This window comes from Populus euphratica, unplaced genomic scaffold, assembly GCF_000495115.2.
Source record: "Populus euphratica unplaced genomic scaffold, PopEup_1.0 scaffold2.1, whole genome shotgun sequence".
NCBI lineage: Eukaryota > Viridiplantae > Streptophyta > Magnoliopsida > Malpighiales > Salicaceae > Populus > Populus euphratica.
This window is the reverse complement of record NW_011499846.1, coordinates 5,470,852-5,495,940: the sequence shown is the minus strand read 5'-3', so window position 1 is coordinate 5,495,940 and position 25,089 is coordinate 5,470,852. Positions and strand designations below refer to the sequence as shown.

Sequence of the window (25,089 nt, the reverse complement as noted above, 5' to 3'; positions counted from 1 at the left end):
TGGTTTGGAGCTTCGAGTGGCCGATGACAATCACGGCCTTTTTCCGGCCAGATGAGGTTGCGAAAACGCGTACAAAGGCCGGGGTTCTACTTCAAATGGGGCGATTCACCTTTCTGTGGTGGTTAGGAGGCTTAAAACGACCGAAAATGGGAGATCGGATGAGAGAGAGAATCGCCGGTGAGAGGAGAGAGAGGCTTCGAGATGTTGCTACGGTGTGAACGCGAGCATGGTGCACCGGTGCCTTTGAAGGCTGTGAGCTGTTGGATTGCAGATGAATTGATCCTGCGGCTGTGATTGACTTGATCTGCAAGTTGGTCGGACGGTCCAGATGGGCTGAGTTGTGATTCGGTGTGGCGTGGTGCACCGAGTGTGTGGTACACCGGATGACGTGGCACAACAGGATCGAAGGGTATATTATTTTAAGGGCTGAGATGGATTTAGGTTTTAATCTAGTGTGGTAAGCCTTATTGTATCCTATTAAATCAAAGGCTCAGAATTAAACACTATTACATCTAATAGTTAGGATATTTTTAATATTTTTCAAATTAATTTTTTTAAAACAATCAATATCTTACTCGCGTAAAGAAAAGTAGAAAAAATATAAATAGTATCTAAATAGTAATAAATAGTAAGCTTTCTCATGTGATGTGCAAAATTTCAATGTTACAGCTGCACCGCCTATCATCGGCAAAAATCCTCCGCCTACTATGATAAAATTGTATTATTTTATTATTTTATTATATATAATAATAATAATAAATATTTATAGGGGTAAAATTAAAAACTCAAATCAGTATTAGAAAAAGCTCATTTCAACCACTAAAAATCAATTTTAATTAAAAAAATCTTTATATGGGTTCAACTCGGTAGACTGGGTTTTTGACCAAAAATAACAGTTTTAACCAAAAATAGGGTTACAACAGTTTATATAAAAACAATATTATTTAGTAAAGTAAATCCAATATTATTTCACTAAAAAATATTTAAAGCCAAAAGCTACATATACTTACCTAGTAAATAGCCAAATTATTATCTCTTAACAAACCTTTGAGTTATTTTCAAACTAGTGAGATAATTTTTATTTATACGAGGGATTGATGAAAATTTATTTTAATTAAATAAATTCTAGATGGATGAGAAACTAATCTCAAAGAACCCTTTATTTTTCTAGATTTAATTTTTAATTTACGGTAACTAATTAAAGGTTGATAATGATAGAAATTAATTCTTTAACCTTTTAGCTTTTATGATCCACTTTAAAAATAAGAGTGAAGGAAGAGTTTCTAACTTGAATTTTATATATTTTACACACTCATCCTCACCTAATTTTTAGTGTTTTTCTTCTCCTTTTATGCTTTGATTTTGCTCCCAAATCCAAAACTTAGTGTGCATGCTAGTATTATATAATGTTAAGATATGTTTGAGTTACACAATCTTTGATTTAAACACTTTGTTTAAAAAAACATCTAAAAAAAGATGATTGGAATATTGAGAGGTATATTGTGAACGTCATAGTTACATAAGTGAGGAGCAATTAAACCTTAAAAACAAAGCATTCATCGTTAATAATAACAAAAGATTCATTACTTTAAGAATTTCAAAAATTAAATATCTATTTTATTTTAATTTAAGCATAATTGATTTTATTATTAGTATTCAAACTAGTTTTTTTATATATTATTATGAATTTAAATATATGCTTAGTGCTAATATTATATTATTATTTTTATGTTAAAAGTAATTTATGAATTATGTTTTTGCATGTTTATAAAGTTAAACTTACATAAACTTTTATATAGTTAACAATGACTTGTTGTAATAAACTAAGTATCTTGAATTCATGGTAGCTTTTCTTTGGCCTGTTGGACTTCTAGTTTATGATAACTATCATATATTTGTGATATTGTAATGTTATGCGTTACATCACATTCCTATTGATTTGTTTTTGTCTAGCTTGGAATGCTCGGACTGTGACTGTATAATCAAATTGAAGGGGGGCTGATATTGCAAAGGCATGATGTCTTATGGTAGGAATAGTTAATTAACTAATTAATTTACGACGCTTGGGAAATTAATTTAGTCGTTAGATAATGTGTGAGGTCAGCCCTCGGGCCAGTGTGCTGTGGAATGACGTTTAGTAGAATAATGCGGGTGTTATTCTGTAATCTCTCTCTCTCTCTCTCTCTCTTTGTTAGTGTTAAGCATTGTGATCTCCGTTTGGGCATGAGAGAGATGAAAATTACAGTCTTGCACTCTCTTACTCCATTTTTTTTTTTGTCAAAATCACACTTTTACCCCTTGATTTTGTGATAAATGTTAGTCTCATCCCTTGTTTTTCAAAATTGTTAAGATTTTTGTCGGTTAATCCCAATCTATAACTGCCATGGATTATATTGTTATAAATAGACCGAATTGCTGCTTAAGAAAATATGAGGACTGGGTCAAAGATTTTCTAAGAAATTCCAGCAGCTTCAACATTGGGATCTTCACTATCCGGCCACCAATAGGGTGATTTAGTGGATGCAGAGGTGATGAGGAGGCATGAACAATATGAAAGTACTGCATGTAGAAGAAGATCTCCAAAAAAAATTTAATTGCGCACCTATATTCTTAAAAGATGCAATCTTATTCTTTTCTAATAGCAATATTGATTTGAGCTAAGTAACCAATGTTTTATTGATTTCAGTGACAATTAATCTAAGTTGGTTTGTTTTTGTGTATTAAAATATTTTTGAATTGTTTTTTTGTGTATTTATCTCATTTTGATATTTTAATATCAAAAATAAATTAAAAAATATTGTTTCAATATATTTTCAAGTAAAAAACAACCATTATTATAATATCAAATAATATTTAAAAAATGTAAGGGTAAGATTTGATTTTCCCTAAAATAATCGTTGTCGATAATCTTATTGTCATTAGATATTGAATAAAGTAAGATAGCATCGATCATCCGAGTAAATGAAAAGGAAGGTCATTGATAAAAACACAGAGAGTTACTCGAGACTATGCTTATGTATCAGCTAATATTTTTAGATAAATGAGTCGACAAATTAAGTTTCACTTTGCATGGAAGGGCCAATGAACCATCTATGTAAAATATTTTACCGAGAAAAGTCCGTGGAGTGATAGAGAATCGCTCGTGTTATAAAAAGTCGGAAAGGGACTGTGGACGTATTTTGCTTAACAAATAATTTTTTTATTTGCACCCTTTAGCAGATTTTATCAGGCGTAAAAAAAATAATATATTAGTTTTGTCAGCTGTCATGGATAATATTTTTTCTTTAAAAAAAAACCGAAATACTACAATTTGATTTTTCTTTCGTTAAATACTACAATATTTCTTTTTATTTATTTATTTACGAGCATGGATAAATACAGCACACAAATTAAATGCTTGATTCATTGTAATTATAGATTAACTAAAGTCTACTTGCTCTGCTCTCCTTTGTTTTCTTTTAAGAGATGGAAAAATTAATCAGTAAGATATATATATTTTTTTATTTTTTTTATTTTATTATTCAATATTAGATTGATTGAAAATTAAATTTTATAATTTATTTTAATTTATTTTTTTAAAATTATCTCGGTCTCATTATCCATGTTTGACAAGTTAACCCGAGTTGATTTCATTTATTTTTTTAGTTGAATTTTATTTTTAATTTCATTATTTAATATTGGTTAATTAAAAATTAGATTTAATAAAAAAATAATTTATTTTCTATTGGGTTATCGGGATTTCATGATCTAAATAATGAATTTGACAGGTTAAACTGATATATTATTGTTTTTGTTATTTTTTTTTAAAATATCATCTTATTTTTTTATTTAAACTATATTTTTATTAGTTGTTTGGATTGTTTTTGAATGTGTCAAGTAGATCAAATTATACAAGGTCAATTATTATATAGTTTAAATTTTGTTTTATGCTAAAAAGCATATTAATAACACCTAAATATATTTTTTTTCCTTCAAAAAAATTTTGATTGACAGGTAATATACCTATGTTAGCAATAAAAATTAACATACTCTTAGATAGAACCTATTAAATATAAATATATCATATCAACTATCAAGCACCTACTAATAGTAGGATTAAAATTTAACAACATCAAGGCAAATAAATGTTTATGCATCATGAATAAACAGTAGTTCAAATTTCCCCAAATAACTAGGTATGTGATCATGTTTAATTTATAATCATATAAAAATTATAAGTTTATTATAGACTTGCAATCATAACATATATAAGACTAGTATATATACAAAGCAAATAATAAGTCATACATAAGAGATTGAAACTAACTTCTAATTTATTTTGGTTTTTTCTGTTATAAAAAGTAAAGGAAAAATGGGAGAAGCAGGTAAGATGGGCAAGTTTGATTATAAAATAAAGCATAAAAAAAAACAAGTTAATTGAGATTGTGCGACGCTAGCTTATCAAGGGATTATATAGTTATTTTATATACTACAAGGATTAATGAATTAATTTTGGCAAACTATAAGAATTTTTAGTTTTTACGGTGTTGTGGAAATATAATCAACGAGTAATGCTATTTTTAAAAGAAAATAAATAAGAATAGATCATAATAAAAATACAAACCATCCAATCACACAAAATCAATGAGAGAATTATTGGTTGCTTCCACCAATCTAATGGCTTGTAATTTGTTTATTTATTTATTTTTGCATGTGAAGTATTATTAATAACTAATTTCCTTGGCAAATAAATGAGTACAGAATTTAGGAATATTCAGTACAATCTAGCCGGCGTAAAGACATTGAATTAATTAATATACCAAATTCCACCATATTTTCACCAGTTCCGGAAACTCACTCTGGTTGAATACGACTCCCGGATATGTTTGGTAACGCAGATCTTATCTATTTTTAAAATGTTTTTTAATGTTCTGATATAAATAATTAAAAAAATATTATTTTAATATATTTTTAATTAAAAATTACATTGCACTGTATTGTAAACACACACCTAGACGTGCTTACGTCTCCTAGGCCATAGACTTGGGACTTCTCCATTATTCTAATGTTCCTGAAATTTAAATAAACCCCAACTCACTAGTCACAGGGCAATTAGCATTGTTTTCTCAACAATGATTATTGCAGCATAACCCTACCTCGACGACGGCTGGGTCCCTTGCGTTCCACAGTCTCTCATTAACCTCTATAAAAGCCACCACCATTCTACAACTAACTTGCATATTTGGCCAAGTAACTCTAGCACATAGTTGTTGCTGGGAAAAATATAAGTGGAGGTGGAATGGAGTCAGTGCAGAGACCAACTTCTAACGGAGGCAATAATGGACCAAATGGGCAGCACGAAAAGGAGCCGCAGAGTGGGAGCTTTCAAATGCCACTGCACTACCCAAGATACACCAGAGCCGACTATGAAACCATGCAAGAATGGAAACTTGATTGCCTGCTCAGAGAGTATGGGTTGCCCATCACTGGAGATGTTGAAGAGAAAAGGAAGTATGCCATGGGAGCTTTTCTTTGGTCCCGTTAGACTTCTAGTTTATGTTTTGTGGTCAGTCTTTGGACCAGTGTGCTGGCTGTGTAATGAACGCTTAGGAGAATAACGTGGGTGTTATTATGTAATCTCTTAATTTCTCTTTTGTTGTGCGATGAACCATCACTATGATCTTCGTTTGGGTGGGAGAGATGGAAATTATTGTCTTGCACTCTTTTATTCCCCTTTTTTTGTCAAAATCACATTTTCACCCCTTGATCTTGTGACAAATTAATGTTTTTCTAATCCCTCGTGTTTTAAATTTGGTCTATTTACATCAAAATTGTGAAAATATTGGTCAGGTGTTCCCAATCAATAATTGCCATGAATTATATAGATATGAATAGACTGAATTGCTGCTTAAGAAAATATGAGGACTAAATCAAACTTTTTTCAAAAAGTCCCAGCATCTTCAACATTCCGATCTTCACTATCCGACGACCAATAGGGTGATTTAGTGGATGCTGAGGTGATGAGGAGGCATGAACAATATTACTGTATGTAGAGGAAAATTTCCAAAAAAATGTTTAATTGATCACCTATATCCTTAAAAGATGCAATTTTATCCTTTCTAATAGCATTATTGATTTGAGCTAATTAACCAAAATTTTATTAATTTTGATGTGAATCTGACCAAGTTAATAAAACAAGGGTAAGATTACTACGTGCCACAAACACAAGGGACAAATAGTTGATTGTTCTTAAAATAAAGTAAGATAGCATTGATTATTAAAGCTTATTAAAGCAGAAGAGAAGAAAACAAAATCTCATAGATAAGAATAAGTTCCTATTTGTTTTTGTGATTCAAAGGTATTATTGAAAAAAATTGAAATTTTTTTATTTTTTTTTCTTTAAATTAATATTTTTTTAATATTTTTAAATCATTTTAATATATTAATATAAAAAAAATTAATATATTTTTAAATAAAAATATTTTAAAAAATAACTACAAACACACCTCAAACCTATGCTAAAAAAGAGTTACTCAATACTTTGCTTATACATCAATATTTTCCTTTTTTGGGCTTAGATTAAGCATTCTTGATAAATGAGTTGACAAATTGAGCTTCACTTTGCTCGCTACTTGCTAGCATCGGCAACCCATTTATGTACAATATTTTATCGCCAATGGAGTGGTGGAGAATCTGCTGTTGAGCGTTGCTGCTATATAACTTGTCATTTATTATATTTATCCTAATTCTCTCTACAAGATAGGATTAATACATCATTTATGGTAATGGAAACTAGATAGAATAAGGTGTTTCTACGTATAAAATTTGGATAAAAAATTGCATCTACTCAACATAATTTTTGGTTTGAACAGAGAAATCTATATCAAACATTTAAACTAACGACATTTAATCAAATACTTTAAAATCATTAAACATCAATTAAGCATTCTTAATCCATTTTACAATTTCATAGGATTTATTATATTTAATTATTCATACAGATACTATTTAAATCTTTTTAACTTTATACACTTTTCATATAGAAAAAACTTTAATCAATTCAAAATCTTTTTAAATAAAATTGAATCATATTTTTTTACCTTGAAATCAATAAAATAGAATAAAAATTCAATCTTTTAAATCAGTTTGTTTCACTTTCTTTCTTTATATTATCAAAAAACAAGTGATTTTCAGGTTTGAACTCTCAAATTATATGAAATTTACATAGCAAAGTCAAATATCTATAGGTTTCATCTTTTTTCTCTCTTTTTGAATTATACATGTTTATCACATTATTTTAAATGTCCAATTTACCTCTCAATCATAAATAATCATAATTATTCATACAAGGGCTATATCATCCTTTCAACCAAAACTTTCCAGGATATTACACTAGAAACCCACCATGACTATATTGAACATGTTAAATATATACATGTGTGTGTATGTGTATATTCATCATTGACTTGGTTAATGGTAATATTAAATTTTTAAAAATTCAAGACAAATAAAATGTTTTTCTCATCATGAATGGACTCATTGCAGGAAGGCGAATGCACTTTTTTCAAACTAAGGGATAACAGGGGAATGCAGTCATAACTTGACATTCTCTTCTCATTTAAAATTTTGTCTTGATTTATTATGGATTGTAATAATAGAATTTTTATTTTACCTTTATTAACTGAAAAATTTTGCATGTCACTCAAAGGTTGCGTGTTTTTTTTTTTGCATGGTCCATTAATAATTATAAAATTAACTAGGGATATCTTGGCCTTTTCAAAAACAATTGCATGGTATAATTATTTAAATGACTTTAAAAGCAAAAAAAATACATACCTCTCGGGTCTGAGGGTGTTTTCAATAATTTATTTTAAAAAACCTAAACATGGAAAAAGTATTGCAGATATACCTTAATTTATTGTGGATTGTAATAGTAAATTTACTATTTTCCCCATCTTAACCAGAAAACTTTGCATGTCTTCTAGAGGTGATGTGATTCTTTCGTACGGTTTATTGGATTATAAGATTAATCAGAAGTATCTTGGTCTTCTTAAACTTTTTAGCATAGTATAAATATTTAAATGTCCCTAAAAAAAAAATATACATCTCGAGACTAAGGGTGTTTTTGATATTTGATATTTTATAACATAATAAAATAACTTTATTGCTATTAAAATTAAAATTTTCTAACATTGCCTCTAAGGTCTAGTTCATACTTTTTTTTATTTATTTATGTGGGGTGTCCGGGCCAGCTTACGCGCACCACAACTAATCCCCACGGTCCACTGAACATCCTGCAAGCCCAGTGAGCAGGTAAGGCACCGTGGAGGTGACAGACGTGCATAATAAGATTCGAACCCAGATGCGGAGAAAGGGGACAAGCCTCTCCCACCGCTAGACCAGAACCTCACTTGCTACTTTCTTTCTTTCTTGGTTATTGACATGTAATTTTAAGAGCAGTTCGTTCCTTTAATAAATATAAAAAGGATGGCCTGTTCATTGAACACGCCATCAAGGAAACTATCCTATCATGTTTAAGTGGTGCATATTGCGACTTATAACAATTAAAAAAATAGCATTTTTTTGGTGTTTTTCAACTGGTCATGGCAAGATTTATCTGTCTAGACATCTTGTGTGGTGTAATTCTCTTTCGTTAGCTACCCATTGGCTTCCCCCTTTTTTATTTTTTCTATCATCTGCAATTTTTGCACTAGCTTTTTAAAATTTCATGATATCTCTTCAATTTGGTTTTTTATTAGATTTAACATTTATTTTTTTAATTTTAATTATTTTAAAATTTATTTTTAATTTTACCATCCTTAAATTTTGTAATTTATTAATTTTAGTTTTTATTCTTTTAATTACCATGTATTTTATTTGAGTTTTTTTATGATTTTATCTTCTTTCATTTTTTTATTGTTATTTCTTTGTTTTGACAAATATTTTAAATTAATATATATCTTTTTTAATTTTATTATTCAATATTAAATCAAATTTCTTGATTAAGTTTAAGTTTAAGGATCTCACAAGTTATAAATTTGAAAGATTAACTGGAATCTTATTTGTGTATATATATATATATAAAGCTTGTATTTTTTTAGTTTTATCTTTTATCATTTGATTTAATTGGAGATCGAGATCCATTAATATTTTTATTTGTTATCGATAGATTTTTTGTTAATTTTAAAAATAACATATGTTATCTTGAGTATTTTTATTTGTTTTTTTTGGATAAATTTTTCTTTTAAAAAATTATTTTTTAATTTAATCAGATAAATTACTTAAATATAAATATAATATACCTATTTTATAATATTTTATTTGATTTTTATCGGATTTGTAGCTCAGCTGCAGGTGCGATTTCTTTCTTTATTTAGCCTAAAAAAACCACTTTTTGTTATTTAACTTTAAAAAACAGGCCATTTCTTTTTTGTCCCGCGCTCTTGTCCTATTTGTTCCCTTTTAAATTGTTTTTATTCGATAAAAAATAAATATCCACGTCATTGACTGTTGCGTGACCAAATGAAAAATAACTTAACAAACAAAAAGTTTTTGTTCAGTAGGATGGATGATCCATATCCCGGGAACAATCGGTTGACTTGGTTCACTCTTGCTTTTTTTTTAAAAACCTTTTATTCTCCCAGTATTTTTATTTTCTATATCTCTTTTGATAAGATGTGGTGGATCATGCATCTTCTGGCTTGATTGTTATTTTTTTATAAAAAAATTACTTAATGCATTTTCAGCCCCGAGAACTGTTAAAACAAAATAAAAAATCCTTCTTTATTAAATTATATTTTTATTATATAATCAAATGCAAAATAATTTAGGAGATAAAAAATTTATTAATTTCGATAAGAGGAATAGCCCAAACAAGGTTACTCAATTTTTTTGCTTTTGTGTTTGCCGTGGGATACAACCCTTTATAGCAAAAAATACAAGAGTAAAAATAGTAAATTCATGTTTTTATTACTGCTTTTAGTAATGAATTCTACCATTAAACGCAACAACAAAAACAAATATACGTTTAAAACACAAATGAAACCTGCTCAGGCCCAATCAAAATTAGCTAAAAAACCCCATGGTATTAAGCCCATACAGTGAACCAGGCCCTTGAGCTTATGCTACGCATAGGACGCACATTAGCATCCGCTCCTGGCCGGCAGTCCAGCGAGGGAGTTGCTGCTTCACTTCAGTGTATAAAAGCATTGATATTAAGCGCACGCAAAACCAAAATTTCGGGGATTCCCTTTTTCCCTGATTTTTTTTATTGCATCTTTTCAAAATCCTCTCCGCGCCAGATTCATCTCTCACATTTCCATCTCTCTCCCCGTCGATCCCAAAACCCTAATTTTCCCGAGAAAATAAGAAAAAGAGAGTAAAAATGCCGAGAGAAATAATCACGCTGCAAGTAGGACAATGCGGGAACCAGATCGGTATGGAGTTCTGGAAACAGCTTTGCCTCGAACACGGCATCAACAAAGATGGCATTCTCGAAGATTTCGCTACTCAGGTAGGTCTTCTATTCTCACTCTTTATCTTTTGAAAGATTGTATTCTATTGTCTTGACCTAAATCAGGGAATTTAACTGTCTTCTTTTTATTGTTTTCCTTTTTCTGCTGTTTATTTGGAAATGTAAAATAAAAATATATAATCTGTGAACTCTAAGATGATAGTAGTAATAGGATTTCGATCAATGTCTATTTGTTGAATTTGGTGTGATTCAGGGAGGTGATAGGAAAGATGTGTTTTTCTACCAAGCGGATGATCAGCACTACATACCACGAGCTTTACTAATTGATTTGGAGCCCAGGGTCATCAATGGAATTCAAAACAGTGAATATCGTAATCTTTACAATCATGAGAACATCTTTGTTTCGGATCATGGTGGTGGTGCAGGAAATAATTGGGCTAGTGGATATCATCAGGTTTGTTGCCTGGCTGTCCCATGTGCTAGATAATTTGATTTCTTTCTTTTGGGATATTCAGGGTAAAAATGTTCTTACCTTTCTTAGAGTTTGGCAATTAGGTTCTTATTGTTATCGACTGATTTTTGTATGATTTCTGTTTTCTTTATTTGTTACCGGTCAGGGAAAGGGTGTTGAAGAGGATATAATGGACATGATTGATAGAGAGGCAGATGGAAGTGATAGTCTTGAGGGTTTTGTTCTATGCCATTCAATTGCTGGAGGAACAGGCTCAGGTTGCTTTACTTGTCAATTTGCCATTGCCTTTTCTTGTCTATTAAAGTTCTGGAGTGTTGATGCATTTGTGTAGTTCTGAAGTTTTGATGCATTTGTGTAGTATTCTCACACAAACTATATTACCGATATTTTTTGTTAGAATTTGACAAGTGGTCATGATTTGAACACTTGAATTAACACAGTTCTGGTAAGCGTAGATTGGTTCAAAGTTAGATTGCTCTTGGTTTATAATAGATAATTTGTGAATCGTACTTGATAATATTGTGGCCACTGGCACATAATCAAAATGGCTGCACAATATGTCAACTTATTGTTGCTAATATATGATGGAACCCAGATAGAGCTCTTGGTTTCTGGTTTGCTTACTTCTTGAGTGTCTGCATTATGTTTTGAAGGTATGGGCTCGTATCTGCTGGAGACTTTAAATGATCGCTATAGCAAAAAGCTGGTCCAGACATACAGTGTATTTCCTAACCAGATGGAGACAAGTGATGTGGTAGTCCAACCCTATAACTCACTTTTAACACTCAAGCGACTGACTCTAAATGCAGATTGTGTTGTTGTTCTGGACAATACTGCACTGAATAGAATTGCTGTTGAGCGCCTACATTTGTCAACTCCCACATTTGCTCAAACAAACTCTTTGGTATCTACTGTTATGTCTGCTAGCACAACTACCCTGCGGTATCCAGGATATATGAACAATGACTTGGTTGGTCTTCTTGCATCTTTAATTCCAACACCAAGATGTCATTTTCTCATGACTGGATATACACCGCTCACAGTGGAGCGTCAGGTAAGATTCAAACTTGATTTCTTTATGATTTTATTTAATTTGTTCGATAACAATACTGTTTCATTAGTAGTCTTATAATTGATTATGTAAAAAATGAGTCTCAGTTAATAGATTATTAGAATCTCTTCAGTAGTTTGATGGATTTTGTCGAGACATAGTTGGATTATTTCAGATACACCAATTAGCAACTCCATCAAATTATATTATTTTGGTTTGTCATTTCTTTATATATTTTCACTTGGCATGCTTATGCTCTTAAAGGAGGATTTGCTGATGATCTGATGCAAATAATCTCATGGCAGGCTAACGTGATTCGTAAAACTACTGTACTGGATGTTATGAGAAGACTTCTGCAGGTGAGAAATTTCATTCCTTTTTGTTTAACCAAAGTGTAGTTAGGTATCAAACTGACCCTTTTTTTTTTTTTCAGACCAAGAATATCATGGTTTCCTCTTATGCACGAACAAAAGAAGCTAGTCAAGCAAAATACATTTCGATATTGAATATTATTCAGGGTGAAGTGGACCCTACTCAGGTAATACTTTCTTATAGTTTATGAACCTGTTAGAAGTCTCTTACTGTAGAAGACTGCTTGAAAAGATGAATGAACTTGTTAAGTTAATCACCATGAGGGCAGCACATTTGGGAAGTCAACCCTTAGCTGCTTCCATTTTCTCTCTCCATAACTGCCTCATAATTTGGCTTTAGTTATGTGATACTTTAGTTTCAGTAAGTTGGCTTTTTGTTAGGTCAGCCCAGCTATAGTGTCAGTGTGTTGATCCTGTTTTATCTTTTAGCTTTGTCTAGGGTCTCTTTGTGCCTGTTACATGGTTTTGCATATCATTACATGGAGAGGCTGCTATTAATAGAGATGGTTTTTTGCATATCATAAGCGCAAGCAGTTTTTTCTTTTTGCACACAAGTAAATTCATCTATATTGCATTGCCTGCTCCTTTATCAGGTTCATGAAAGTTTGCAGAGGATTCGTGAAAGGAAGCTTGTTAACTTTATTGAGTGGGGCCCTGCAAGTATACAGGTCTTTTCCTATAGTACAGTGAATAAAACCTTTTTCTTCATTCCATTTACTCTTTTCCTCGTCTAATCAGATTATAATATCTACTCATGTTATATTTTTTCTTTTTCTTTTTGAAGGTTGCTTTGTCTAGAAAGTCTCCTTATGTTCAAACTGCGCACAGGGTAGGAACAAAATCTGTGCCCTTACTTTCTCTGTTTTGGTTTATTTTTCATTAGAATCTTACGAAAAACATAAATCTTTCTAGAGATTATGTTATTCAGTTTCATATGTCAATTTTGAAGATGTTGAATTTCTCATGCAATGTTTAGTGTAACTAGAATGTTATGCAAATTTTGTGAAAGAATAAATGAGCAAACTGCATTTGTAGGTAAGTGGGCTTATGCTAGCAAGCCACACTAGCATCCGCCACCTCTTCAGCAAATGTTTGAGCCAGTATGAGAAGCTGAGAAAAAAGCAAGCTTTTCTTGATAACTATCGAAAATTTCCAATGTTTGCTGTAAGTTGCCTTCCTCATGTTTCTCACATGCCTCTGGTCAGTTGTCAATACATGGATTATACTATACAGTCCCTGTTTTATCTTCAGCTAGTAATCATGAAAAAGGAACCCATCTTTTCGATCAGAAACATTACGGTTTTATTGTTCACAATGCTCCATTTCAGATCAGCAACATGATTTTGTTAATCTCCACTAGCCCTTTTTGGCTGGAGTGTAGAATGCTTCGAGATAAGGTGCACTAGCTTTGTACACTGCTTTTTTATTATCTGTTGCAAAATGTTTTTTCAGGACAATGATCTTTCTGAATTTGATGAATCACGGGACATAATTGAGAGTTTAGTTGATGAATACAAAGCCTGTGAGTCCCCAGATTACATAAAATGGGGAATGGAGGTATATGACTACTGGCCCTGACTTTCCCCAGATTACTTCTTATCTTTATGCTGCTGATTTTATGTTATATTGCAGGATCCGGACAACCTTTTAACAGAAGAAGGTAATGCTAAAGGAACAGTGGATCCAAAATTGGCAATTTGAATTACCAAGTAAGTTAAAAAGTTTATGCTTCTTGGTAATTGCTATAATTATAGGTTCTATTTGTGTTTCCTCTCATTGAGAATTACTTCAGCGAGCTGAATTTTATCCGACGTATAGTTCAGTTGGAGTTTTTTGCTAATTTTTTCTACATAGAATGCCTTTCTGAAGCGTGTTTTTGTAACTTTAGCATGTATGAGACTGCAGGCTGCAAAATAGCATCTTTATGAATGTTTATGCTAAATAGATTGGAAGGTCCTGTTAGCTTGTGGTAGTTTCACATTGAGTGAGTTGTTTGTGTCTTATTTTGTTCTCGGATCCCTGTATCTTGTATTCCTGTCTCTGTTTCCTTTCTGCAAAAAGGTGACTAGTTTTGAATTTTACTCATTTGCAGATTGTAGTTATGATGCTGAAAGCACAGTTGAAAACTGATTGTAAGTAAATATGACAAATTTATGGTTTGAGATCTTTTTTTTTGGGTGTGAAGATTGGTGATTTTCGTGGTGTGTCGATTGCTTGGGTGTTTGATTTTGTTAGTCTTCAAAAAAAGAAAAGGAATCCCAACCCACACCTTGCAGATTTTGAGTTTTGTTGGATCAGGTTTTTCATTATCTTCCAATTATTACTAAATTTCCTGGAACCTAGAGGACAGAGACTACATTTGCAGTCAGATAATGAGATTTCCTGCTTGGATGTCTTTGATGCTTTGCAGGTGTTAATTCTATTCGGGACTAAATTTGTAGTATTGACAAGTAAAATTATTTTCGTGATTTATCACACCCTTTTTTGTGTAATATCTCAAAACATGGCATGTGAAGCGTTTTCTGTGGTCCCGTCCACATGGTAGGTTGGTAATGGTCCAACAGTGTTTATTGATTTGATGGTTATCCATGCTGCTGGGTGGCGTTGTGATTGTCCTGTACGGTTTGTATAAATCATGAAATTTATCTTGTGGTGTCAAAATTCCAGATTTGGTGTTTGGTGTTCCGTGCTGTCTGAATCCATTGCATGTGTTGTTATGGTGGTTTATTTCATGTGATTTTGAATCACCCGAGTTACAACTTACCCATGAATTGTGTTTGCTTTCTTCAACCTGTGCATATATGACTAGCATAGGATGGGTAGAAGAAGGGAAAACAGATGTTTGATGATTAATTGCAGCTACCAGACTGGAAAAATTTGCCTTGTATTTTGGGCTGATTCTAAGTTTGTTTGCTTGCAAGCAGAGCATTTAAAACAGGATATACTAACACGATAATTTTTTATTTATTTATGTAACCATCTCCTTCATATTTCCTAGGGAGGTGAGAATATCCTGCTTGACATTATTGCTGTTGACTCAACATAAAAATTGAGAATACCTCAAGGTCATCATCCATGGACATCTATGGGCTTTTTTCTTGATAGCGCAAGTTGTGCAGAACCATTTAGTGAGAGCATTTTGAATTTGAATTTCTGGCTCCCAGCCCGTTCTCATCTGGAATCGCCTTGCGGGCAAAGGTGAGAGTGACAGAGCAGATGTGGCCAGGAAAGACAACCTGAACGAGTTGCTAAAATCATGAAAACCGTCATTTGGCTCCCCAATTGCTTCATTTTTTCCCCGAGGACTGTGGCTTAACGAATGCAAAAATCATCATTTGAAATGTTTCGCTAAGAAACTCTCTCACTGGATGGATGTGCTCGTGAGATGAAAATTATACAAGTTCGATTTAGCATTACATTTCAGTAGACATTCAGCCGCTTGAGTTTAGTTCGAAGCCACCTCTACGGTTTGCCACCCACAAATTTGTGTGGCACTATTAGCTTAGCGCTTCTTTAACCACATACGGGCATGGTTCCGAATAAGCCAGTCAATTCCCTTCCTTTCAGTGTTAATCCATGTGAAAAAACAAAAAACATTGTTTTCCATTTAATTGTAGTCTTCGAATGTTGGATTCTTCCCACATGCATTCAAGTTTTTTCGGTTTCAATTTCATATATAAGTAATCCACCCATAGGTAATTAATATCCTTGTCAGAATTTTCAAATTTACGATTGTCAGATCGAATACAAATCTGTTGTCAATTATTATTAGCTATTGAGATTCGCTAGTTTTAAAAGTAATTTTTCAATCCTAATTTCAAAGTCATATCTCAAATTCAAATTTCCACGCAACCACATGTCGGTATCAAAAAACCCCTCGGATGCCTCACCAACGTTACAAATCAAATTTTACAGATATATATATATATTATACAAAGTTGAAGAAATTAGCCGTTAAGTCCGTTACAAAAACGACAGAAGGTGAGGTGGGGTGAGGTGAGGTGACACAAACAAAAGGGTCAAGCGACAACTCGACTGACAGGCTGTTAAAAAAAAAAAAAAGGAGGAGGAGGAAGGTCCGACCGTCACATGGCGCATTGTAAGCAAAGCCAAATCTTAAAAGAAAGATAGATACCCTCAATTTCTATGGACCCCGCACTCACTGCTCTCAATAGTAAACACTGCGACGTGCCAATTCTGACTCTAATTACCAAATAGTGGCTTCCCTCTTTCCTCTCTCTCTCGCACATTCACCGAGCCTTCTTGTATTTATACACTCCTCCCTCTATTCTCTCCTTATCCTCCCCCCATCTCTCTCTCGCAAAGACGAGCACATTGTTCTTATTTCTGTTCTACCTCTCTTTGCGAAGCTAGTAGTAGCTAGATCTCTCTGCTTTTTTCTTAGATCTTAAGAGTTAAAAAGCATAGCAATGGCAGTTTGTGCTTCATTCAAGGCTTTTATTGCCGTTTTGGCCGTTGCTTCTCTTATTTTGGCTGTTGTCTCCCCTTCTGTTGAGGCCCAGTCTCCTGCTCCCGCCCCTGCACCTACCAGCGATGGTAATCTCCTCTTCTCTCCGTTGGCTTTGATTTTTGTGGATTCTTTCTGCTTAGATTCAAAACTACGAAAGCCATTGTAGTTTCCTTGCTACCCTCCCCTCTTCTTTTAGATTCTTCTTTTGAATCCCCTTGGGGAGAGATTCTCGTAAATGCCAGAGATTCTCTTAGATGGTCCATTTAAAACCTAAACAGGGAGGTGTTTTCCATTAATTAAGCGTGATAGCAGCTCTCTTTGAATTTATTTTTTTAATAGATTTTGCTTAATGTTTTTGCAGGGACTTCAATCGACCAAGGAATCGCATACCTGCTGATGCTTGTGGCTCTGGTGCTCACATACCTGATTCACCCGCTGGATGCTTCATCCTACACTTTCTTTTGAATTTTCTAGGACTTGTAGAGATGGATAGTGCTCACTTACCTGGTTTCAGAAGGAATTTCTTATGAGTGATTGATTGTGGTGGCGGCATTGGTTATCAAAAGATTGATTCAATTTTATTTTTTTCTCGAAGTTGCGTTTTTATTAAAGCTTTCATTTTGGTCTCTAAAATGTAAATACTACTCTACTCCGTTGATATTAGACCGTGGTGAGTGGCCCTAAGGAACCCCCTCATCGGGCAATCCATCCCATATTATTATGCGTTAAAAACTTGTTTAATTGGGTAACCTTCTCTCCAAATCTTTTTGCCCGTACGATCACATGCCGGTAATTGTTAAAAGAGGACAAAAACAATAAAACAAATCAAGGCATAGTTGCATCACTAGAAATGATTGTTGTGTGAATAAAAATCTCTCCCGGGATTCCCAGGCCCTAAGAAGGGGAGTCTAATTCTTATACTCTGTGGCTACCCTGGAGCGAGAGGATGACTCTTTACCTTTTTTTTTCCTTTCTTTTTTCGTAAAGACAAGACAATCAATGTCGTACGCTACGCTGCAATCACGCATGCCAACGTTTCTTGCAAATGCGAATCGCAACATTCTCAATTGACGAACAGAATCAATGCCGAGAAACGCGGGAACCAGCTCTTGCAAACAGTCCCTTCACTTCCCCCTGTTCTACAAGGAAGCTAGCAAGCTAATATCTAGAACACTTACCAGTTGAAAAGATTTCAATCAGCAATTGTTCTTCTTCGGCTTTGACTATCTGGCTCATGCACAAGTGGAGCATGGATATCAGGCAAGTGTGTTCCGGGCAGACATCTATCACCACCTTCTCCAAATAACCTCAGATAAATCATGGAATTAATTGAATATTTCGCATAAATGAAATAAAGAAATGGAAAATTGGCCATATGACAGTCCAAGCAGATTGTACGACATAATTGCTGCCACGAAAATTCAAAGGCAAGAATTGATTGTAGACGTGGAGCATTCTAGTCAGCGGGAATGGACAATGGACAATGGACAAGGGAAACAGAACAAAAATGATCGGACCACTTAGTTCAAATTTGAAGTTTTTACATCTGATCGTTCCTGCGAAACTATCCCACAGATGATGCTCTCTGCAGGTGCCTATGGTGCTTTTCACGTCAGGAAACATCTGGAATAACAATTTTAGATCAGAAATTAACACTGTTCAATATGCTATTTATCAGGCTCCTGATTTTCTCATTAAAGCCAATTACAATAAAATAGCAGCAATGAGCATACCGTATTCGATTCAAAACGCGCCGATTCACATAGAAAGACCTTGGTAAGGAACTCTTGCTGCCTGAGCTTGCAACCTTGTCTACGAAAATACATAATGAATAAATCATCAATTAAAACATTATCACTCACAAAAGAAGATTTAATTAAAAAAATGAAGAAATGAGTGGTAATTAAAAAAAATAAAAGGAAGAATTGGAGGAACTGAAATAGAAAATTAGGCACCTTGGCGACATCGAGAGGATTAACAATGACGGCGGAGAGAACAGCGGCACCAGCTGCAGCGAAAGCTCTGCTTCCAAAACCTAATTCAAAATCTGATGGGACTGATTTTGATTCCTCAATGTTAATCATAAGAATATTACTACCTTCTTTCGAGAGTAGCTGTTGTCGATTTCTTCAATATCAACTCTTCATGTTGCTGCTGCATTTATCCATGAAGGCAAGCTCTCCATTGTTAAAATTGGTAATATCTCTACATACAAAAGTAACATTTCATTCTCTAATTTATAGGATTATGATTTCTTTATAGCAAATCTTATAACTTTTATAAGATATGACTTAATAAAAAACACTTTAAGGTGAAAAAATATATATATTTTGAATTGCTTGATTCTTACAAAATTTATAATTCATTATTAATCAACTTGTTGAGATTCATTATATGCAACAAATAATACCTGAAACTTAAAAAAAATATAATAATATTTATAAAAAACATATTAATATCTAAAAGTAATATATTATTTATTAAGATAAAATAATATTAAATTAACTAAAATGGAATATTATGACTAATGTTGGCCAATAAAAAAACATAGTTGTTAAAACATATATGTTTTTAATGTCTTATGAGCCAATTTTTTTTTTTCTAGATCTTGCATGATAGGGTTTTATCATACAAAAATAAGTGCATCATATTTTTATTGATATAATTGATTATTATTTGTATTAATTATTACAATTTTATGATTTATTTTTTACAATCTAAATTTATATTATATTTTTCATATTGTGTTAAAAAAAATAATTTCCCGACAGTTATGATCCCACCACCATTTGCTCCACTTTGTATTGTCTTTCTAGTCTAAATTTTATTTATTATCCATATTATATAATTTTTGCAAGTCAAGCTTGGTGGTGTAGAATGCCTTGATTTTTATTTACTAGGGAAATTAAGTTGGGGTTTGCAATGAATGGAAGGGAAAACGGAGGGGCAATTGGTTATAAGAAAGGGCGGCGGTTAGTTAAACTTGTTTTAAACATGTCTCCTTATGAAATATTTAAGTAATACTGTTTTAATAAAAAATAATATACCTAGATTCATCCAATAATATCTCTTCTTCTTCTTCTTCTTCTTTTTTCAGACGAGTCCTGAGTCGATGACAACTATTTATGGTTGTGAGGTGTAGAGACCATAAAAATAGAAAATGACTGGCTCACAAAGCCGCATTAGTGGACTGCACTATAGAAGGTGACCAGGAATTCTTTGACAATCTGGACTTGGTATTGGTTCGGTCCGTACAAGGAGATCACCGTTTAGCCCAGAAAATAAAATGCAAATCATTACATTCCGCTCTTGGAAGCAAGCTGGTCTCCAGAAATACGGACATTTTTAAAAATTAGCATAGCTCTTAAAAAAAAAATTATAAAAAATAATATCATTTAAATTTATTTAAATTTTTTTGTAGTAAAATAATAAATCTTCTCACACTATCATATGATTAGGTGAAACACTAATTATCTAGCTCAATTGATTATATTTAATTGAAAAAATTAATCAATTATTTTACACAAAAACTATGATTTAATGAATTTTTTTCTAAATATATTTATGAGATAAAATTATAAATTTTTATCCAATTTGTAGACAAAAAATAGACTCTGGTTAAAATCTTAAAAAATTATTGTTTACACAGTAATTATTTTTTATTTTTTAATATCTATAATATAGTCAGACTTATAATAATATGTGATTTTGAGTGGTCAAATGTGAGTTTATCATAACTAAATAAAAATATGCTTCAAATAGATTAATTAGATGACCTAACAGATATATTTATAGACTAGTAGGATAGATCTAAACTTAAAAAAATGTATAATCACATCATACTAGAATAATAGTTTAAAATGATCATAATTTTTTATTTAGTCATTGAATTACACTCAAATTTTTACAAGAATTTCTGAAAATTATTTTCTCAATATTAGTTATGGCATTTCTACCATGACTGTTGGATCTTTAAATATTAAAAATCTTGTTGAGCTATTTAAATTTTAATAATTTTAAAATTTTTTTAATTATTTTTAGAATTGGTTAACCGGTTTCACTAGCCATTATAAAATATCGACCTATTGAATCAAAAAATTTAAGTTTCATCTTGTTATACTTTAAAAACATGACATTTTCTAAATATTACTATTTTATAAACATGATAAAATAAAAATATATTATTTCACACGAACGTTTTGCTTCTATGTTAATTCTTCAATTGTTTTGATTTTGTGTTCTTATTTTCTAATTTATCCAAGATATAGCCACCTTTCTTCTCCCCAACTGAACTCCTGGCTTAGTGGAAATTCCCTAAAAACATGTTTGATTCCCTAACCTAGTAGAGAAAGAGAGGATGTTGCATTCTGATTGCTGTTGCGTGATTTGTTTGGCCGACGTAATTGCCGTTCAATATTCAATATTTAATTATTTTTATGGAGGTCTGTGTTTCTAATTGTCTATGGACTAAAGTTTCCGCTGTTTTCTTTTTCTTTTTGCTTTATTTAGCAGTGAAAAGAAACACAGAGTTAATTACGTGTAAAGAACAAGGTGCTAAAGGAGTAAAGCAATTTCAGAATGCATAAAAGTGGGATGTGCAATAAGCACAACAACGTGATCCATGAAATTGATCCTATACGAAGTTTTACTTTCTGTTCGATTCTGAGTAGATAAAATCATATACTATCGAGGTTGAATCGAGTAGTGGTTAACCGAATTAAGCATAATAAAATCATCCCCTGCCATAAAAAACATCTAGAGGACTGTTTGAGGGGGATAATGCCGTACTGTTCTCTTTTGTTCTTGAATATACTGGTTCAACCAATGAAACAACTTTCCTTTGTGAACTGCAGCAATTTAGCCTGCCATGGCAGAATTTTACTGTAGATGAAACGCTAGCTGAAACCAAGATCAGTTTTGCTGCAACTCCAATAGCTTTTTGCCACCTCCACTGGTTGAATAACATTCTAATCCAACAAACAACAAAACCTGCAGTTGCCGTCCTCTTTTCCTCTTGAACATTGGAACCATCACCGTTGATCTTCCTTTTCTCACTCAACTTCCAGTCACAAACAGTCTTTCCATTGCTAAAACAGGCGTTCAATTCTTCCACCACAGCAAGTGGTCTTCCTTGATATTGTGCCACCTTTTCTATGAGAATTAACCAGCTTCCTTCTAATCGTGTAATTGCCCCTTGCCTATCAATCGGTTGCCATGATCGTAATCTCTGCATAATGGTATTACGGGAAGGAAGGTAAGCCTAGCAACTTCATGAGAAAAGGATATAGAGTTGCCCGCTGACATTTTGTGATTTCCACTATGGGAATACAAGTAACGCTACTTTGCAGTTCATTACATCAAGAAATTTCCATCAGTATTCGATCTCAGTACCTTGACGTAGTCGGAGCCTGAAAATCAATTATGTACTCTCTATGTTTATTTCTTGTGCAGTACTTCAAGTTCGAAATAAACTAGAAATTATCGAGTAGAATCTGGTTTTTGAAAGACTGCGCCTTTATTTATGGGACCCTGGTCTGCCTGGCTAACAATTTTTCAATAGTAGTTCAAGCTGTTACTGTTAAGTAACGTGCAATGTAGAACTACTATATATGAAGAATGCCAGAGGACTTGTGTGCTGTATATACAACTATCAATATTAATTACCAAAGAATTTTCATTTAAGTACTCGTTGATTCGAGGCGCAATGTCTCTAACATGTGACTGTAATGTCAAAATCTGATAAATCCAAATGAAACTATCTGCAAGACTAATTTCAGCACGCTAATTCTGAGCTAGCTATCTCGAAATAAGTAGAGGAAAAGAATGGTCAACGTACCTGTAAAATCATAAGCACGTTCCTTACTTCCTTTAATGAATCCTTAATGGCAATCAATCCTTCCTTCTCCTGAAATGGGGTCTCCACTATGCTATAATAACGACCATTTTCTGAACAGAACCTGCAGAAGTAGCTGTTAATGTTTTTGATTTCCTCAGCGAGCCCGTCATGCAAACCCCATGCTCTCTCAATGAGAGTCTGCAGGTCCCTCCTTAATTCCATCGAAGAGGAACAGCAGAGCAATTAAAACCTTCTCTTTTAGTTCTTCCAGCAATGCTCACTAACACTTTTCAGACTTTGCCGGCTTTGGTTTTATTAGGTCTGTGGTGGGAATGGAAACTGGAAGGCAGGCCTCTTCCTACTTTTTGTATGGTTGGCGATTTGGTTTCTTATCGAAACGAAACGGATCATACTGTTCCTTTTCCTTCTCTTCTTTTTTCGCGTGGGTTTGCTTTAAAGAGAAGTTTGTTTGTAAGCGAGAGGCTTAGTTGTTTATACCCCACAACCTTGCTTTCCAGCACATGGCGCCAAAGCAATGCATCTGTGTCATCATTTGCATATGCACCATTACATATATATATATATATATATATATGGATGGTTGGTTAGGGCCGAAGGACCATTAGCCAAGAAATTTGCTGTGGCAGTGCGAATTGTTCATTGGAGATCACGGAGTGTCAGCAGCAGGAGCATGCTAAAATTATGGCGTGCCATCATCGATCCCTCATCATTTAACCCGAAGATCATCCATAACATTGTTCTTTTCAAAGATTTGAAACACTGGCATCTATTACTGAGAAGGTTACTGCGATCACTCGAAAATCAAAGGGTAAAAAAGGGGTCCAACCCTATAAAGCTAGAAGCAAACTCATGACAAAATGGGATGGGCTGCACTTCATTGACAGAAAATTATGAAATCTTATTACCTACTCTCTCCCTTTACGTTTTAATCTCCGCAAGATTATCTTTAGCAGTAACTAGCTCTTCGCAACGCCATAAGGCTTGGATTCTTAATTTATCATTACTAACATTTCTGGACAAATTCTTGAGATTAATCATATACATAACCAGCTCCAGTAACTTCACGGGATAATTGTTGTCATTCCCAAACGACGAAGATGGACGGAACGCTAATCCTTGGATCTTGGCAACCGGACAAGCCGATGACCAATAGCGGGACCACAACCACAAGGAAAGCGGACTTTAGAGTCATTGAAAACACCACGCCCATGGGCTGCTTCTGAAAATTGACTAGGCCCAAATTGAGACGACGCCAATAATTCGCGTCTTGCTCAGTTTACTCATTTGAATTTTAAAAGATAGTATTAGATGTTACCGTGATTATTTTTTTAAAATATTTTTTATTTAAAAATTTATATTTGATATCAATATATTAAAATTATTCAAAATAATTACAAAAATAATATTTAAAAATTTTCAAAAGTATTTTTTAAACATAAAAATAAATATATCAAAATAATATTTTTTATTCTTTCAAAGAATTTTAATGTGATAATATAAAAATTAATAAGATAAAAAAATATTTTAATATATTTCCCCATGAAACATTTATACAAAAACCACCTATAGGCCTATACTACAATACCAAACACACATTTATAAAATATAAATTCGTGTCTTCTATTTTATTATTTTAAAAAAAATCCCTACCTAACTTGAAATAAAATAAAATTAAAAAATTACCTTGATCATTTTTATTTTTATTATTTTTTTATTTTATATTTATTTTAAAAAAAAAATATAATTTATATCCTGAAATTTACAAGGGACTTTATATCTCCATGCATCTGTGCAAAAAAGCCAATAAAAAAGATTGAATTATTTATAAAATTATGATTATATTTAATTCAATAACTCAATAGCCCTGTAATTGTTAAAACTACAGAATTATAAAATTGTCATAAATTTTTTTTTCTTTTTTCTTTTTTTAAGAAAATACATGTCTGCTTCTCTTCCACCCTAGCCGTCCTCACCACCCATTTTCTCATTTTCTTTCTTTCCCGAAGGCCACTATTGTCTAGCAACCATGCATAAACACCCCACATCCATCGTCTTCCTTATCTCCAGCGAAGCATCCACCACCAAAAGCAGAGAAACCACCAATTCCTTGCTGGCTACCTCCGGCATTGCTAGAAAAGGCTGAAAAACCACCATTACCTTGTTGGTTTAAAAAGGCCCCAAATCCACCACATGTGAAAATTTTCATTGCAAATCAGCAAGGGCATAGAATGCTTAAACAAAATGAGGAAAATAGAATAGTAGCCAATGTGCTTAAACAAAATGAGGAAAATAGAATATTATTCAATATGCTACCTGTTGTAGCTGCAAATTCACTACGAGAAACAATTTTCTGCACTCTTTTTTTATATAGTTATCATCAATCTCACATTCTTAACACCAAGTCCTTTTGCAGT

At 32.7% G+C, this 25,089-nt stretch overlaps 3 protein-coding genes and 1 long non-coding RNA gene across 10 annotated transcripts; 2 read left to right on the top strand and 2 right to left on the bottom strand.

The window, feature by feature from the left end:
* The first annotated feature begins 10,114 nt into the window (after positions 1 to 10,114).
* On the top strand, positions 10,115 to 15,451 carry LOC105134817 (tubulin gamma-1 chain). Of its 7 annotated transcripts, none has more exons than XR_844089.1 (14): positions 10,115 to 10,492; positions 10,707 to 10,907; positions 11,071 to 11,182; positions 11,579 to 11,979; positions 12,282 to 12,335; positions 12,410 to 12,514; positions 12,941 to 13,015; positions 13,132 to 13,176; positions 13,383 to 13,511; positions 13,800 to 13,904; positions 13,980 to 14,056; positions 14,440 to 14,479; positions 15,101 to 15,255; positions 15,286 to 15,451. XR_844089.1 is itself a non-coding variant. In XM_011039398.1 (13 exons), the coding sequence occupies exons 1-11, from the start codon at positions 10,364 to 10,366 to the stop codon at positions 14,046 to 14,048; spliced, it is 1,425 nt and encodes a 474-aa protein (XP_011037700.1). In that variant the 5' UTR covers positions 10,115 to 10,363; the 3' UTR covers positions 14,049 to 14,056; positions 14,440 to 14,479; positions 15,346 to 15,451. The 7 variants fall into 7 exon arrangements, 4 of the variants coding, with proteins under 4 accessions (XP_011037700.1, XP_011037692.1, XP_011037684.1 ...); XR_844083.1 differs by lacking the exons at positions 15,101 to 15,255; positions 15,286 to 15,451 and adding exons at positions 14,583 to 14,645; positions 14,758 to 15,032; XR_844079.1 differs by lacking the exons at positions 15,101 to 15,255; positions 15,286 to 15,451 and adding an exon at positions 14,758 to 15,032 and having other exon boundaries at positions 14,440 to 14,645.
* Positions 15,452 to 16,586: 1,135 nt separating this feature from the next.
* Positions 16,587 to 17,424, top strand: LOC105134808 (arabinogalactan peptide 20). The gene is made up of 2 exons (XM_011039360.1): positions 16,587 to 16,904; positions 17,180 to 17,424. The coding sequence occupies exons 1-2, from the start codon at positions 16,778 to 16,780 to the stop codon at positions 17,281 to 17,283; spliced, it is 231 nt and encodes a 76-aa protein (XP_011037662.1). The 5' UTR covers positions 16,587 to 16,777; the 3' UTR covers positions 17,284 to 17,424.
* A 933-nt stretch (positions 17,425 to 18,357) lies between these two features.
* LOC105134802 (uncharacterized) lies at positions 18,358 to 19,005 on the bottom strand. The gene is made up of 3 exons (XR_844072.1): positions 18,774 to 19,005; positions 18,552 to 18,630; positions 18,358 to 18,441 (listed from the first exon to the last, which is right to left on the bottom strand). It is a non-coding gene; the product is annotated as an uncharacterized LOC105134802 (long non-coding RNA).
* A 2,369-nt stretch (positions 19,006 to 21,374) lies between these two features.
* LOC105134795 (uncharacterized) lies at positions 21,375 to 23,095 on the bottom strand. Its single transcript, XM_011039343.1, has 2 exons — positions 22,655 to 23,095; positions 21,375 to 22,045 (listed from the first exon to the last, which is right to left on the bottom strand). The coding sequence occupies exons 1-2, from the start codon at positions 22,874 to 22,876 to the stop codon at positions 21,551 to 21,553; spliced, it is 717 nt and encodes a 238-aa protein (XP_011037645.1). The 5' UTR covers positions 22,877 to 23,095; the 3' UTR covers positions 21,375 to 21,550.
* Positions 23,096 to 25,089: the final 1,994 nt, after the last annotated feature.

Excerpts from the sequence above, each read along its gene's own strand:
- LOC105134817 (XM_011039398.1), top strand. The coding sequence starts at position 10,364 with ATGCCGAGAGAAATAATCACGCTGCAAGTAGGACAATGCGGGAACCAG. Across the intron at positions 11,980-12,281 it reads CGCTCACAGTGGAGCGTCAG|GCTAACGTGATTCGTAAAAC; the intron begins GTAAGATTCAAA and ends ATCTCATGGCAG. Across the intron at positions 13,512-13,799 it reads GAAAATTTCCAATGTTTGCT|GACAATGATCTTTCTGAATT; the intron begins GTAAGTTGCCTT and ends ATGTTTTTTCAG.
- LOC105134808 (XM_011039360.1), top strand. The coding sequence starts at position 16,778 with ATGGCAGTTTGTGCTTCATTCAAGGCTTTTATTGCCGTTTTGGCCGTT. Across the intron at positions 16,905-17,179 it reads CCCTGCACCTACCAGCGATG|GGACTTCAATCGACCAAGGA; the intron begins GTAATCTCCTCT and ends ATGTTTTTGCAG.
- LOC105134795 (XM_011039343.1), bottom strand. The coding sequence starts at position 22,876 with ATGGAATTAAGGAGGGACCTGCAGACTCTCATTGAGAGAGCATGGGGT. Across the intron at positions 22,046-22,654 it reads ACGTGCTTATGATTTTACAG|AGATTACGATCATGGCAACC; the intron begins GTACGTTGACCA and ends ACCATTATGCAG.